This window comes from Periplaneta americana, chromosome 17, assembly GCF_040183065.1.
Source record: "Periplaneta americana isolate PAMFEO1 chromosome 17, P.americana_PAMFEO1_priV1, whole genome shotgun sequence".
Taxonomy (NCBI): Eukaryota; Metazoa; Arthropoda; class Insecta; order Blattodea; family Blattidae; genus Periplaneta; species Periplaneta americana.
The window spans coordinates 100,371,017-100,386,637 of record NC_091133.1 but is presented as its reverse complement, the minus strand read 5'-3'; the positions used below and the strand labels follow the sequence as shown (position 1 = coordinate 100,386,637).

Sequence of the window (15,621 nt, the reverse complement as noted above, 5' to 3'; positions counted from 1 at the left end):
GCTAGCCCGCGCTACGAGCATGCTAAACTAGCCCCGGCTATCGACTGGTTACTTGTACAGGATTCATATATCATATCATATATCATACCATATATCATATAATATCATATCATATATCATATCATATCATATATCATATCATATCATATCATATCATATCATATCATATCATATCATATCATATCATATCACATCATATCACATCATATATCATATCACATCACATCACATCACATCACATCACATCACATCACATATCACTGACACTGGTTTATGAATAAGAAAAGCGTTAGTTCGCTGATCATCCACCGGAAGCCCGCGCTAAGAATGTCTATGAATACGGCCCATAGACTCGTGACATGTTAGGAGAGTTGTGTGTTTTAAACAGAGAGGCAATTCCTTTAAAATCATTGTTACTCACAACAGCTAAGAGTACCAACCATATCGTATGGCTGTAGAAAGTGAGGAGCTTATTTTAAAAACGACCCTTGTCCATTTCCATAACTTTTTGCGCAGCCACGAAAAAATGTTTAAGGTGTAAAATTTGTTACCAGCTAGGCAAAAGACATTATAAAGCCAAAGAACATTTAGGATCAAATGGCAGCATGAGACTCTTCGATTCCAAAGCTGGAACTGATATTTTGTTGCAAATTCTGCTGTCAACAAGATTCAGTTTGATTTCAATAGTTACTTTTAACGCTAGATTTTAGTGATTTAGAGGGCGTTATGAAGTTAAATCATGACAGTTTTATGTAGAGTTGTAATTAAAAAATGCATGGACATAGGTAGCTCATTTTCGTTATCAGGTGGACAAGAGACGTTTTGAAAATAAGCTCCTCGAGTAATTTATCATCAAACAAAATCGTAACCATTATAATTCAATGATTGTGTGTCGTCTTGTACGCAGAGCGGCGACCTTGAGCTATTCTGGCTAGTCAGTAGTACTTGTGTGACTCCAAACAACAAGGACTTCAGAATCGAGCAAGTTAACGAAACTCCGAAAACAAAATTTAAAAACATGGTGGTGACATGTTTATATCTATTATTGTTATTAATATTAGCATTATTGCTAGTGTTGCCATTGATATTAATGTTGTTGTAGATGTTGTTCTTGTTTCTAGTGTTTTGTTATTTCCGATGTATTAATGTTGGTGTCATTGTTGATGGTGTTATTGTTGGTGCTGTCATTGTTGCTAGTATTATTATTGTGTGTTACCGTACTATTAATGTTGTTAGTGTTATGTTGCCAATGTTATTAGTATGGTTGTTGGTGTCGGTGGTTTTAGTGTCGATGTTGTTTGATGGTCTTGGTGTTGTTAGTGTTAATAGTGTTATGTTATTAATCGTATTGTTCATATTGAACTTGCATAAAACTCAAATGATCTGTATCACTGTTTGCTATCCAAAGCTGAGCACTTATTAGTTTATCTATTGGCTCTCATCAGCAGCTGGTGTGGAATTGATACCGATTTTCATTTTGTAATCTTCGTAAATGGAACACACACGGATATCGATACACATACGAGTAGAAGGCAGTGGTCAGCGAAATATTGAATGGATACGTTTCTACTCTTCTCTATCAGATGTCTCCTCATCTCATCGGCATCTCTTACCAACAGTTGAGAAACTAAGTAACTGCGAACCTGGATAAACTTACTGAATTTTGCCTTTTTTCATTTTTGTTCCTGAACAAAGGGATGTGTAACATCTTTCCTGCAAGTATTAAGGCTATTAGCCTGTTACACTCCACACGTCTGTAGACCTATTTATGAATCCAATGCCTACCCACTTCACTTACGTGATAGTTGGCGAGATTGTCATCCATTTTTCAAGTTGCACACCACTTTGGCGGCCCACGCTGTGCATGATGTGTATCTATGGAGCGTTACGTCGTGTACTAGGGTGAGTATGAATTACACCCCAAATGTTTCTCTGGATGTTCCGGACTCCTTTCTTTCTGTCGACAAGAAATTATTATTTTAGGCATTCGAATGTGTAACATTCATGTGTCAAGTGGTTTTAATTCTCATGCAACGGAGGTCACAATTTACAACTTTTTTCTCCGAAATAAAATCTGCGTAATCTTGAGTCCATAAGAAGACATGGTAAACACTACACTATCCACAGTGACAAAACAGTAAAAGAACTCAATGTAAACGTAAACTATTAACCTTCTAATTTCGGCTCTTTGATTTACCTTCCTTTTTCTCTCCTTCACTTTTTAACGCGAAGCGTTCATGCGCTTAATATTCGAGAGATCTGGTCACAATTTCTGTTAATATGATGACGTCATTAATTACAGTAGGCCTTGATGACTAAAATTACACATTGAAAATAAAGTATTTTCTTAATGTAGCCAACTGCGATAAAACGCAAAGGAAACATAATTGAATGGGACACCATAATAGATTTTATTTGTACACAAATGGGGTGATTAATAAATAAGAGACGTATTAGACAGAAATAGTTAATTTAGCATAGTGTAATTTATTATAAAGTAGGCCTACTTAACTGTGACATTATTTTTCAAATGGACACAATTCTTTTTATTATTCATTACAATTTTAAACAACTCATTGGCGTCATATTGGTGTGTGAATCATTTCGACTATAAATTGCATTGTTGTCTGAAGACTAGGCTTCATGAAATGAGGAAGCAATTGTAAAGTAATTAACGAGAAGATTCCGTCTTGTCAAATTAAAACCACGGGAAGTATAAAGTCAGAAATGAAAATAAATATATTATTTTACTTCAAATCCCAGAAGTCCTTACAATCCCAACCATGCTCACAATAACAACACGAACAACATAAGGGTTTCATGTAATTGTAGAATTCGATGAGTCCTCTGACAATTTTGTAGTAGGCCTACTTGAGTGCACTCTACCTTTTTCTGGAAGTAACTTAGATTAAATTTTTGTATTTGAATTAAATTTAATTACGTAAAATTAATTAATTAATTCATAGTTTCTGCCCAAGGACAGGTCTTTCACTGCAGACCCAGCATTCTCTAATATTAAATATTTTCTGCCTTCCTATTTGTCTCCGCATATGATCATATATCTCAATGTCGTCTATTAACTGATATTTTCTTCTGCCTCGAATTATTCTTCCGTTCACCATCATCCTTCAGCAGACAGTTTCTTCTCAGCCAGTGACTCAACCAATTCCTTTTTTTTCTTTCTGATCAGTTTTAACATCATTCTTTCTTCACCCACTCTTTCCAACACAGCTTCATTTCTTACTCTGTCTGTCCATTTCACACGCTCCATTCTTCTCCATATCCACATTTCCAGTATTTCTATTCGCTTCTCTTCACTTCGTCCACTTAAAGCATTTCACTAGTCTCTTCCTTAGTTCTTTCTCCGGAGCTCCGTAGAAGATCCTTCTTTTTCTATTAAAAACTTTCTTTGCCATTGCTGTCCTACTTTTGACTTCCTGACTGCAGCTCATGTTACATGAATTTGAAACTGTTCACTTGTCTTACTTTTATAGAGTGCGAATTTAGTGATTGGAAAAACGCGCTTTCGTAACGGTATATGATAAAGAGTATCAGAATGATAACTATTGACTGGTCATTCCTCTCAGAACCATTAAAAAAGAAAGAGAATTAAAAAATACTGCTAATGTTTCTTAAATTAATAACTACCTAATTAATTTCATTATATTATGTAATCTGTCAGCAGTTAAAACCAATAACAAAACAGTGTAGTCTCCCATAATTTGAAGAACTTGACACATGTATTTATTACTATCGAAGAATGTTAAAAATGTATAAGAGCACTTGTAGTGTTCGCTGTGTGTGTTAATCTGGGAGTGTGGTGTGAAACAGAATGAATGTAAGTTACAAAATAGTCGAATTCTACAAAGATTTTTTCTCCATAGATCACTGTCAACTATTCCCGAGGTGCCTCAGGAGCGTTCAAAACGTGCAGCAAGTCCTCAGGGTTTCAACTCCCGAAATCCTGGTCGTCCTGGAGACTTTGGAAGGCCCCAGCCTGGACGACCTCTACCTGGAAAACCGCCTGGACGCCCTGGACCTCCACCGCCACCACCAGGTCGCCCAGGAAATCGACCAGGCTTCCCCCCTGGCCGCCCTGGCTTTGGTGGACGACCATGAGAAGAGAGCTTTTGAAACCACGAAAAAATTACGACTTGATTAATAGAGAAGCGGAACAAATGTGAATTTTTATAATTATGTAAATAATTACCAAATTCATTAAATTCCAGCAAATAAAGTGGAAATTTGACAGTATTACACGTAATTTGTTACTTAGCTATACGAACGAACGAATGAATGTGTGAATGTGGGAAATGGGAGGGGGAAACATTTGAAATTACACCATGGATATATACAGAGCGTTCGCCTACGGGTGGGGCCAGGAAAGCGGCCTGCCTGCGGTGTCGCTTGCGGGAATCGTCTATCCGTAAGCTTCCGCTTTCTATACTATACTCTGTAGGGTTTTAATTTTAAAATTTTAGCAGCAGTAAAGACTGATGTTTTTGAAACACTAACTTCCTGTGAAACACGTCTTAGAGATTTATTAGGAGAGCGTGTAAATGATGCACTGATTTCATCAATTTTTTCTCCCGTCAATACTCTTCGTTTCCGCTTAGGAATTGTAGCATTTATCGACCCTGTTGTCCTTCATTTGTTAACAAGACGTCTAACAGTTTCTCTGCCCTGAATTGGAGCACCCGGATATTTCACTTTAAATTGCCTGCGCACCTCTCTACATGACTCTGTTTTCACATATGCATCATACATAAAAACTCTGTTCAAGCGTGAATTTTGCGTTTTGCATTGTTAACCAATTTTACACACACGCTGAATATTTAAGCAATTGTGTCAAGAAACTGCACTGTACGTGTTAAATACTGCAACAGCTGGCTCACAACTGATAACTTGTCGACCTTGATGTCCTTGATTGTCGAGCGTTGTCTCAACAACTGCGCGCACAAAGCGGCATATCAGTACATGCCGCTTTCCTGGCCCCACCCATAGGCGAACGCTCTGTATAATAGAATGCGAAAGTTACTGACTTTCCCGTTTTAAACGCTAGAGGCGCTAATGTAGAAATTGATCTTTCTGCCACCTGTTTCTTCCCGGGTAACTAATTACTCCATGCATATAGCAGCACACCAAGTGGTGGAAGGAACAACTAATTATTTGACGCATCTAGCAGCGCACCAATTGGCGGAAAGTATAATTACGTGCATGAAACATTCCGTAACTCCTTCTGAAACCACCAAATTTAAAATAAATGATTTACATTTTTATTTCTCCCATCTTCCACTAAAAATTCATATTGGAGCCAATAGCAAAATGAGACTATTTTACACCACCTTCTAATAGAACTCATTAAAATACAAACAAAGGAGACAGAAAGGAAAACAAAAGGTTATATTGTATTCAATACATGTTGTATTCTTTGGGTATTTAATGTACAGTTCATTGGAAAAGTCTACAAAAACTAGTTAGATAATTTAAATTGATATACAGGGTGTAACAACTTTAATGTTTAGAATTTCTGGAACATGTTCCCTGACACGTTCTACGTTGATTAAACCTAGCATACCTATATCCGAAATTGAGGGGTTACAGAGATAACAGAGCTGGAAAAAATAGAACTTCTTGCAGCTCCAAGCATTATACCGTTTATACAAGGCCTATTTTATGGCATTACTAAGTAGAGATACATAAGAAACATTTGAAAGGCAGTGAATGAAGGAAATTTTACTTTTAAGAGAAATTAAATTAAAATTGTTTAGGTTGCTAAGGAAACGAAACAGACAACAGTTTAAAATAACAGTTGTGAGAAAAATAAACCGTATTGTGACTAGTCTTTTTATTGAGATTTGACCATTAAAACATGCCTTTTGTGTACACACATCAGGAATACGCCGACATAGTTTATGTGTATGGACTGTGTGATGGCAATGCAACAGCAGCTGTTTTGGCATATCAAGCACGGTTCCCAAATCGTAGGATTCCTAGTGCACAGGTATTTTCACGTGCCTATTGCAAATTTCAAGAAGTACAATGTTTGGAATCTTAAGGATATTTTTTTTTTCTACTTTGCACTGCTTCTTTCATACTCACAAGTAGTTGATATTAAAATGTAATATGGTACTAATAAAAATAATGACATAGACATGTCACTTTCGGAAATTGGTGTTACTTCTTTCAGTATTCAGCGATAAAATTAAACTAAAAAATTTAACTTTGGGGTACAAATACTCCAAACCTATAGAACTTTGGATATAGGTATGTTAGGTTTAATCGACGTAGAACGTGTCAGGGAACATGTTCCAGAAATTCTAAACATTAAAGTTGTTACACTCTGTATAACTATCTAAGAATACGTGCAACAATTTCATTTAAACAAGGTCCATAAACATCACTGTTTAACATACACTGCATACACACGTACCACTTACATCCAGATGCGGAACATTTGGGTCAGACGCGCTAACCATTATTCCACCGGTGTGGATTAGTTCATCTTGTTTGCTTACTTTGTTTAGAAATCATATTCATTTTAACTACGAGGGTTGGGGCATAAGTCATTGCAATTTTTTTTTGTGTGAGAATGCGGGCGAAGTTTTCAATTTTGAAATATGTAAATGAAATGGTAAGACACGTGTATTGGTAAAGTAGGGTGAGATAGGGATCAAACATCCACAAACGACACGCCATCATGCTACTTGAAATGTCAGGGTACATGTATGTGCTACTTGAAAGGTAAGTATATGTATTAGATGTGTAGGATAGTGTAGGGTAAGCGGTCAAACATCCATAAATGACGCAGCATCATGCTACTTGTGTTTACACAATAGTTGGAATAACATTACAGCACTCATATCCACCCTAAAAATCCTTTGGGTCACAGTCATTTTACACGGTGGTCGACTTAGAACTGTATCACACATTTCGCTTAACATCGATATCTGTATGATAACTATTTCACGCTGTCATCAGCGTAGTGATTGGACTACATACTCGTACTATGGATGCATGGCACGGCGGTGGACTCACAACTGAATTCGCATTTTGCTTTGTACTATAATCATACGTCATACTAGTATCTAGTGATGCGACCACATACTACTTACGACGTGCGAATCTTGTGATACCATCGATTGACTTCGAAAAAAAATAGTTGCCATGACTTATGTCTCAACCCTCGTATGTTAATTACTTTATTAAAAATAAATCAGAATATCTAAAATGCTTGTTACTTCATGAAAACTTCAATAAATACTGTTCCACAATATTCGTTTCAAAGAAAATATTCACTCTTCTTATTGATACTAGAGAAGTACAGGCGTATGCAATACATTTCAATTTATAATTATGTATGCATTAGGACGCTTGTGCTGAATTTGCCATAAATGTGCATTACATGAGAACATGTGATCTAATGTCGGAAATTAGAGTAAAGGGCATGTATTGTTGACATCGTGGTCGTTCTCCACGGTATATTAACTCCTGAACACGAGGGATATCATCAATTAAATGGCCGCAGGAAGTTATGAAATGTTTAGTGTATTGCTGTGCTTGATAATACCGACCAGTGTCAAGTCATTGTGCGACATTTCGGACAATAGTCGCGCTTAAATTCCGACAAGATGTCTCACACTCAATGTGGTTTCGGAAGATTATTTATTAGATGTCGCAGGTACAATTTTTTTGACAGTTGGTAGGAAACAGTTCCATTATCGCGTATCATATACCTAGGTAGTTGCTGCTGTAACATTAAATAAAGTATCAAGCATCTTCTGGCAATATTATATCGAGGTCTGAGTATGTCTACCCCTTGTTCTGCTTGTTTTTCCCTTGTTCTCTTTGTATTCCCCTTGTTCTCCTAGCATTTTCCTAGTTTTCCTTCTTCTCCTTTATTCACTTTGTACTCCTTGTTTTCCCCTTGTTTTACTTGCATTCTTCTTGATCTCCTTATATTTCCATCTTCTTATTCTTGTCTCCTTATTCTTATTGTTTTCCCCTTGTTCTCCTTGCAGTCTCTTTTTTCTCTCATTGTATTCCATTTTTTCACCTTCTGCTTATTTATCCCCTGTTTTTTGTCTTCTCCGTGTCCTTATTGTAGTTCCCTCGTTCTCCTACTTCTCCTTGTCTTACCCTTGTTCTCCTTGTCTTCTCCTTGTTCTCCTTGTCTTTCCTTTGTACTCCTTGTCTTCTCCTTGTTCTCCTTGCCTTCCCTTTGTTCTCCTTGTCTTCCCCTCGTTTTCCTTGTCTTCCCCTCGTTTTCCTTGTCTTCTCCTTGTTCTCCTTGTCTTCCCCCTGTTCTCCTTGTCTTTCCTTTGTTCTCCTTGTTCTCCTTGTCTTTCCCTTGTTCTCCTTATCTTTCCCTTGTTCTCCTTGCCTTCCACTTGTTCTCTTTGTCTTCCCCTTGTTCTCCTTGTCTTCCCCTGTTCTCCTTGTCTTCCCTTTGTTCTCCTTGTCTTTCCCATGTTCTACTTGTCTTTCTCTTGTTCTCCTTGTCTTCCACTTGTTCTCTTTGTCTTCCCCTTGTTCTCTTTGTCTTCCCCTTGTTCTCCTTGTCTTCCCCTGTTCTCCTTGTATTCCCTTTGTTCTCCTTGTCTTTCCCTTGTTCTCCTTGTCTTTCTCTTGTTCTCCTTGTCTTCCACTTGTTCTCTTTGTCTTCTCCTTGTTCTCTTTGTCTTCACCTTGTTCTCCTTGTCTTCCCTTTGTTCTCCTTGTCTTCCCCTCGTTTTCCTTGTCTTCTCCTTGTTCTCCTTGTCCTCCTTGTCTTCGCATTGTTCTCCTTGTCTTTCCCTTGTTCTCCTTGTCTTTCCATTGTTCTCCTTGTCTTTCCCTTGTTCTCCTTGTCTTTCCCTTGTTCTCCTTGTCTTTCTCTTGTTCTCCTTGTCTTCCACTTGTTCTCTTTGTCTTCCCCTTGTTCTCTTTGTCTTCCCCTTGTTCTCCTTGTCTTCCCCTGTTCTCCTTGTCTTCCCTTTGTTCTCCTTGTCTTTCCCTTGTTCTCCTTGTCTTTCTCTTGTTCTCCTTGTCTTCCACTTGTTCTCTTTGTCTTCCCCTTGTTCTCTTTGTCTTCACCTTGTTCTCCTTGTCTTCCCTTTGTTCTCCTTGTCTTCCCCTCGTTTTCCTTGTCTTCTCCTTGTTCTCCTTGTCCTCCTTGTCTTCCCATTGTTCTCCTTGTCTTTCCCTTGTTCTCTTTGTATTTCCCTTGTTCTCCTTGTCTTTCCCTTGTTCTCCTTGTCTTTCCCTTGTTCTCCTTGTCTTTCTCTTGTTCTCCTTGTCTTCCCCCTGTTCTCCTTGTCTTTCCTTTGTTCTCCTTGTCTTCTCCTTGTTCTACTTGTCTTTCCCTTGTTCTCCTTGTCTTCCACTTGTTCTCTTTGTCTTCCCCTTGTTCTCCTTGTCTTTCCCCTGTTCTCCTTGTCTTCCCTTTGTTCTCCTTGTCTTTCCCTTGTTCTCCTTGTCTTTCTCTTGTTCTCCTTGTCTTCCACTTGTTCTCTTTGTCTTCCCCTTGTTCTCTTTGTCTTCACCTTGTTCTCCTTGTCTTCCCTTTGTTCTCCTTGTCTTCCCCTCGTTTTCCTTGTCTTCTCCTTGTTCTCCTTGTCTTCCCATTGTTCTCCTTGTCTTCCCATTGTTCTCCTTGTCTTTCCCTCGTTCTCCTTGTCTTTCCCTTGTTCTCCTTGTCTTTCCCTTGTTCTCCTTGTGTTTCCCTTGTTCTCCTTGTCTTCCACTTGTTCTCTTTGTCTTCCCCTTGTTCTCTTTGTCTTCCCCTTATTCACCTTGTTTGCCTCTTATTCTCCTTCATTTGTCTCGTTCTCCTTGTATCCCCTTGTCCTCCTTATCTTCACCTTATTATTCTTGTATTCTCCTTATTCTCCTTGTCGTTCCTTTGTTTTTCTTGTATTCCCCTTCTTCTCTTGTATTTCCCTTATTCTCCTTGTTCACCTTGTATTTTCCTCGTTCTCCTGCTTCTTTTTCTCCCCTTGTTTTCCTTGTATTCCTCTTGTTCTTGTATTTCCCTCGTACTCCTTTTCTCCTTGTCTTTCTCATATTCTCCTTGTATTCCCGTTGTTCTCCTTATATTTAATTCGCCATCCTCTTTTTCCTTATGTTCCCCTTATTTTCCTTGTTCTCCCTGTGTTTCTCTTGGTCTTCTTGTATTTCCTCGCTCTCCTTGTTCTTCTTATCTTACCCTTAGTCTCCTTGTGTTCCCCTTGTTCTTATTTTATTCGTCTTGTTCTCCTTGTATTAGCTTTATTTTCCTTTTGTTTTCCTTTTCCTCATCTTTCCTTTGTTTTGCCTTCTTGTATTCGCATTTTCTTCTTATATTCTCCTTGTTTTTCTTGTATTCATTTTGTCCTTCTTGTATTCCCTTGTTCTCCTTGTATTCTACTTCTATGCCTTTATCTCTCTTCTCCTTTTATTCTCCTTGCATTCCACATGTTCTCCTTGTATTTCTTCTAGTCTCCTTGTAGGCCTGTTCTCCTTGTATCATATTTGTTCTCCCCTTGTTTTTCTTGTGTTCACTTTGTTCTCCTTGTATTTCCCTCATTTTGTACTCTTCTTGTATTCCCCTTATTCTCCTTGGTGGCCCCTTACTCCCTGCACCCACATAGTTCTGCGTAAAAATATGCAACATAATAAAGCTGTGCACGTGTAGAATTTGGAACTAAAAATCAAACGTATAGTGATGTTCGGTTTACAGCACTTCTTTTAAGTTTATTGGAGCTACGGGGAATGATTTCCTTCATAATGTTCACATAGCCCTTCGTGCATTCACAGTGTCTAATAATGGTGGTGGTGACTACAATAAGAATAGTAGGAGCAGTAGCAGCAGTAGTAGTAATAGTAGCAATAGTAGGAGAAGTAGCAGTAGTAGTAGCAGCATTTTTAACAATGTCTTTAACTGGAGATGTTATATAGAGTTGGAATTCAACCTGTTCGAGAAAAGGCCAATAAATTTTGCCTGGAACCCTCTGTCAAGGACTCCTCAGCATGTCATAAATTTAAGACACTGGCATTCCAATTTTTACTTCCCTCTGGAAGAATCTATGAACAGGATTTTACCGCTTTTTAAGATCCACCATCCTAGGCTGGGTTTGAACCTGCAAACCTCTTATCCAACGGTCAACATGGGGACTGCTGCAGGTTCGATCTCTGCTTGGGGTTTTCTCGAGATTTTCCCTAACCGTAAAGCGAATATCAGGTAATCTATGGCGAATCCTCGGCCTCATCTTGCCAAATATCATCTCGCTATCACCACTCCCATCGACGCTAAATAACCTAGTAGTTGATACAGTGTTATTAAATAACCAAGTTAAAAAACATGGAGCCTACGAGACTGTCGAAATAAACTATTTTCCTTCGCACTTGACTGGGTTTCTCATCAGTTGGATTAGATTTAGGCTACATAAGACTTCGAGTAACAAGATTATCATGTTACTGAACACCCTATTTGAAAGTAAACGAGAAGGAAGTTCGATAAATAGACGCTAATTAGCTAATGCGTGACGCGACAGTTCAAAGTCAAGGTTATTTTGAGATCTGGAATATGTTCTCCTCTGATTTCAGATAATAGGTAATTAACAGGGAAAGGATTTATATGTAAATACATATTTACTTATAAAGCTAATATAATTTATATTTTGCATTATCTTTATGTTTCACAATGTGTAGGGTTGAAAAATCCTACTTTTATTTTCCATATTTTTCCATATTTTAGAGTTTAGTACATATTTTCGTTAATTTCCATATATTTTCCATATTTCATATAAAACAGTCCATATTATATTAGGTTTAACAATAAAACAAAACAAAATTCCATTAACTTTTAAAAATACATTTCAACAATAGAGATTTAAACACATGTTCAGTAATCCCTTTAACATCAGAGTTATTTGAAAATTAGCAGTCCTATCAACAATGGGAAAGTAAGTTACAAAACTGTATTAATTTAATTTAAAATTTTTAACAGACTTCAGTTGTGCAGCTCAACAGTTAAATGCCAGTCAGAGTACACATAGGTTCAGTTTTGTAAATCATACTATAAAGACGGTAAATATGCCAAAAGTACGTCATTCAGTCAATTTAAAATCAAAACTAACAAGTTACATTTCAGAATTTAAAGAAGATGGTTTATCAACTGACAATAAAATATTATTTTGTAATTTGTGTCAGTGTGCAGTATCATCTACACAAAAGTTCCTGGTGCAACAACACATTACAACTAGTAAACATCAGGCCAACAAACAACTAAATTCCAAGCAGAGACAATTGTTTTTAACACAACCAACAACATCGAATGTAAGATCTGAGTTTAACATCGACCTGTGCCGTTCTCTCATCTCTGCTGATATTCCTCTCTACAAACTAAAGAATAAGGTCTTCAGGGAATTCCTTGAAAAATATACTCAACATACAATCCCGGATGAGTCAACACTTAGGAAGACGTATGCTCCATCCATCTACGATGAGACAATACAGAAGATAAGAGATGAAATTAAAGATAGTTCAATTTGGGTTTCCATTGATGAGACTCCCGACAAAGAAGGTAGACTTGTTGGTAATGTAGTTATCGGTTTGTTAAGTGAACAATATTCTGAACGAATTCTTTTACATTGTGATGTTCTAGAAAAGTGCAATAACAAAACTATAGTTAAACTGTTCAACGAAGCTATGGGTATCCTGTGGCCAAAGGGTATTATGTACGATAATGTGTTATTCTTTATTAGCGATGCTGCCCCTTATATGGTCAAAGCTGGACAAGCATTATCTGTTGTATATCCTAAATTGACTCATTTTACTTGTGTGGCGCATGCATTTCATCGTGTGGCAGAAGTGGTCAGAGACAATTTCCCTAAAGTAGATTTGTTGATTTCATCAGTGAAAAAAGTATTTCTCAAAGCTCCCAGTAGAGTTAACGTGTTGAAAGAAATGTACCCTGAAATTCCATTGCCACCAAAGCCAATTTTAACTAGATGGGGTACATGGCTAGAAGCAGTTGAATATTATGCCGAACATATAGACTCTATTAACAATGTTCTCCTTGCATTGGACTCTGAAGATGCAGTCTCAATTGATACTGCGAAAACAGTTACCTGTGACATAAGTGTGAAGAATGACTTAGCTCACATTCAGCATACATTTTCATGCATCATAAAAACGCTCAAAAGTCTCCAAAATAGGCACCTTTCACTATCTGAAAGTTTTGAAATTATAAATAGTACTGTGGAACAACTGAATCGTGGTAGAGGTAAAGTTGCAGATGCAGTAAGAGCTAAGGTGGACACTGTACTTTCAAAAAACCCTGGATATGAAGGACTACAAAAGGTTGTTGCTGTGATGAGTGGTGAATCAACAGTGAAGATTAACTTGGACTTATCCCCAGCAGACATTGCGAAATTGAATTATGTACCAGTTACTTCTTGTGACGTCGAACGCTCTTTTAGTCAGTATAAATCTATCCTCAGAGACAATAGAAGAAGATTCACTTTTCAGCACTTGAAAGAAATGTTTGTAACCTATTGTTATGGTAACAGACAATAAAAATTGTGTTTTGTTGAAACTACATTGGAAGATAAGGTACGTCCATTATATTTTTTGTTTAGTTTGATTAAAATGTACCAATATTTAACGTACATAGTCATTTTTTTATAATTTTAAGTCCATATTTAATTCCATATTTTGGTAAAAATCCATATTTAATTCCATATTTTGGTAAAAATAACTACATATATATTTACATATTTCATATATTTTTAGTCCATATAAATCCGTTCCCTGGTAATTAAACATGCTAGACAAGACTAGCCATGGCGCAGGAAGTAACAATTCTTTCTCTCACCTCGTACTTTATCTGTTAGGCTTATGTCTCTTTATAAAGGCAATGTTAATAGCTGTAATATCTATGGTTTTCGGACTTTTGTACCGTATTATAAGTGAATAGTGAATTGAAGAAACCCTACAAGTCACATATTTTTTCAAATTAAATTTTTTAATATGGTTGTAATAATCATACATAGACTCTCAAATAGTGCAGAAATCCCATACGTACAGTGCTCAGTGTACAGCGACAATAAATTACAGTGAATTACAGGAAATTGCAGGAACACCACACCACCATATGGAATTTTTTAGAAATTGAAATAATTTTCATTCTTATTTCCTTTTTGTTTTAAATAATGTTAAATGAATTAGATAATTAGAATAATTATTTTATTCACATAATTTTGCATCTTTTTAGTATTCGTGTACTTTTTCAATTTCTTGGCTTAAATATACATTTAAAGTTCTTTATTTGATAACAAAAAAGTCATTCTCTGTCTTCACTTAAAACTTGTTTCAAAGAAATAAAATTATTGTAACTAGTCGTAAACTGCAGAAATTCCACATGTCCAGGCACTTCAGATTTTTTCCGGAAAATACTAAAGAAAAAAATTAATGTTAATATATGTCAACCACTAGAACTTATTATGTTTTAATAAAAAATAGTTACTTAAAATACCAAACGCTTTGAAGATAATCAATACCTACCGCCTAAAAAATTTACTCAAATGGACATGTGAGGTTTTTTCAATTCACGATTCAAGCGCAGGAACCTAACGTTTCGCAGCTGTTTCATTTTCATTAGGTCGTTTTTTTTAAGTAAGTTGTTTTACGACGCTTTATCAATATCTCAGGTTATTTAGCGTCTGAATGAGATGAAGGTGATAATGCCGGTGAAATGAGTCCGGGGTCCAGCACCGAAAGTTACCCAGCATTTGCTCACATTGGGTTGAGGGAAAACCCCGGAAAAAACCTCAACCAGATAACTTGCCCCGACCGGGAATCGAACCTGGGCCACCTGGTTTCGCGGCCAGACGCGCTGACCGTTACTCCACAGGTGTGGACCATTAGGTCGTACATCAGCACTGTAGCTTTGAGATGTGGAACAAGTAAAACATTATTTTAAAATATACAGTATAGTACAGGATACATAATAAGCAGACTATTAAATTTACATGCATAAAACAATTTGTCTGTTGAGTAGAAGTTATGGATGTGGATAAAATATTGTTAATTTTATTATAAACTTTTTGTCTTGGCCTTTCAAAGCTTCAAGATAATTAGACAGTGTACTGAAGATCGTAATACATGAATAGTGAATAACAATAGCTGAGACTAAGATATGGCACATGGAGATCTCATTAATTGTGTCATGTTCATTACCTATCACTATTTTTCAGAAATGGTAGCAATGTTTATTACATATTACCACAGTCTAGTAGTCACGAAGCTTGAGTTTATGAGGGTACTAGGAACAATAGACTGTGCAGGTACTATTTCGCATTGTCTGTAATGAGGCGATAGTAGCGATCCTAGTGGTCAGCAACTATCTATGGATGCATATTTATTACATATTGAGCTTCGTGACTGTATATACTAGACTGTGATATGACTATCTTTTAGATATGGTAGCAAAATTTATCCTTATTACTTTTCAGAATTGTTGACAACGTTTTGTCTACATAATTAGGCCTACTATATTCAGAGTTTGTAGAAATGTTTATTACCCATTACCTCTTTCAGAGTTGGTAGAGATATTTATTACATATTGCTATCGTTCAGAGTTGGTAGCAATGTTTATCG

General features: G+C 36.8%; 1 protein-coding gene across 3 annotated transcripts in view; it reads left to right on the top strand.

The window, feature by feature from the left end:
* The window catches only part of LOC138692712 (uncharacterized), a 30,745-nt gene extending 26,491 nt beyond the window's left edge, over nucleotides 1-4,254 (top strand). For all 3 annotated transcript variants that reach the window (XM_069815877.1, XM_069815878.1, XM_069815875.1), the window contains one exon: nucleotides 3,885-4,254. In XM_069815877.1, the coding sequence (XP_069671978.1) occupies nucleotides 3,885-4,119 (235 nt within the window). In that variant the 3' untranslated portion in view covers nucleotides 4,120-4,254. The remainder of the gene's footprint in view (nucleotides 1-3,884) is intronic.
* The last annotated feature ends 11,367 nt before the right edge of the window (nucleotides 4,255-15,621 follow it).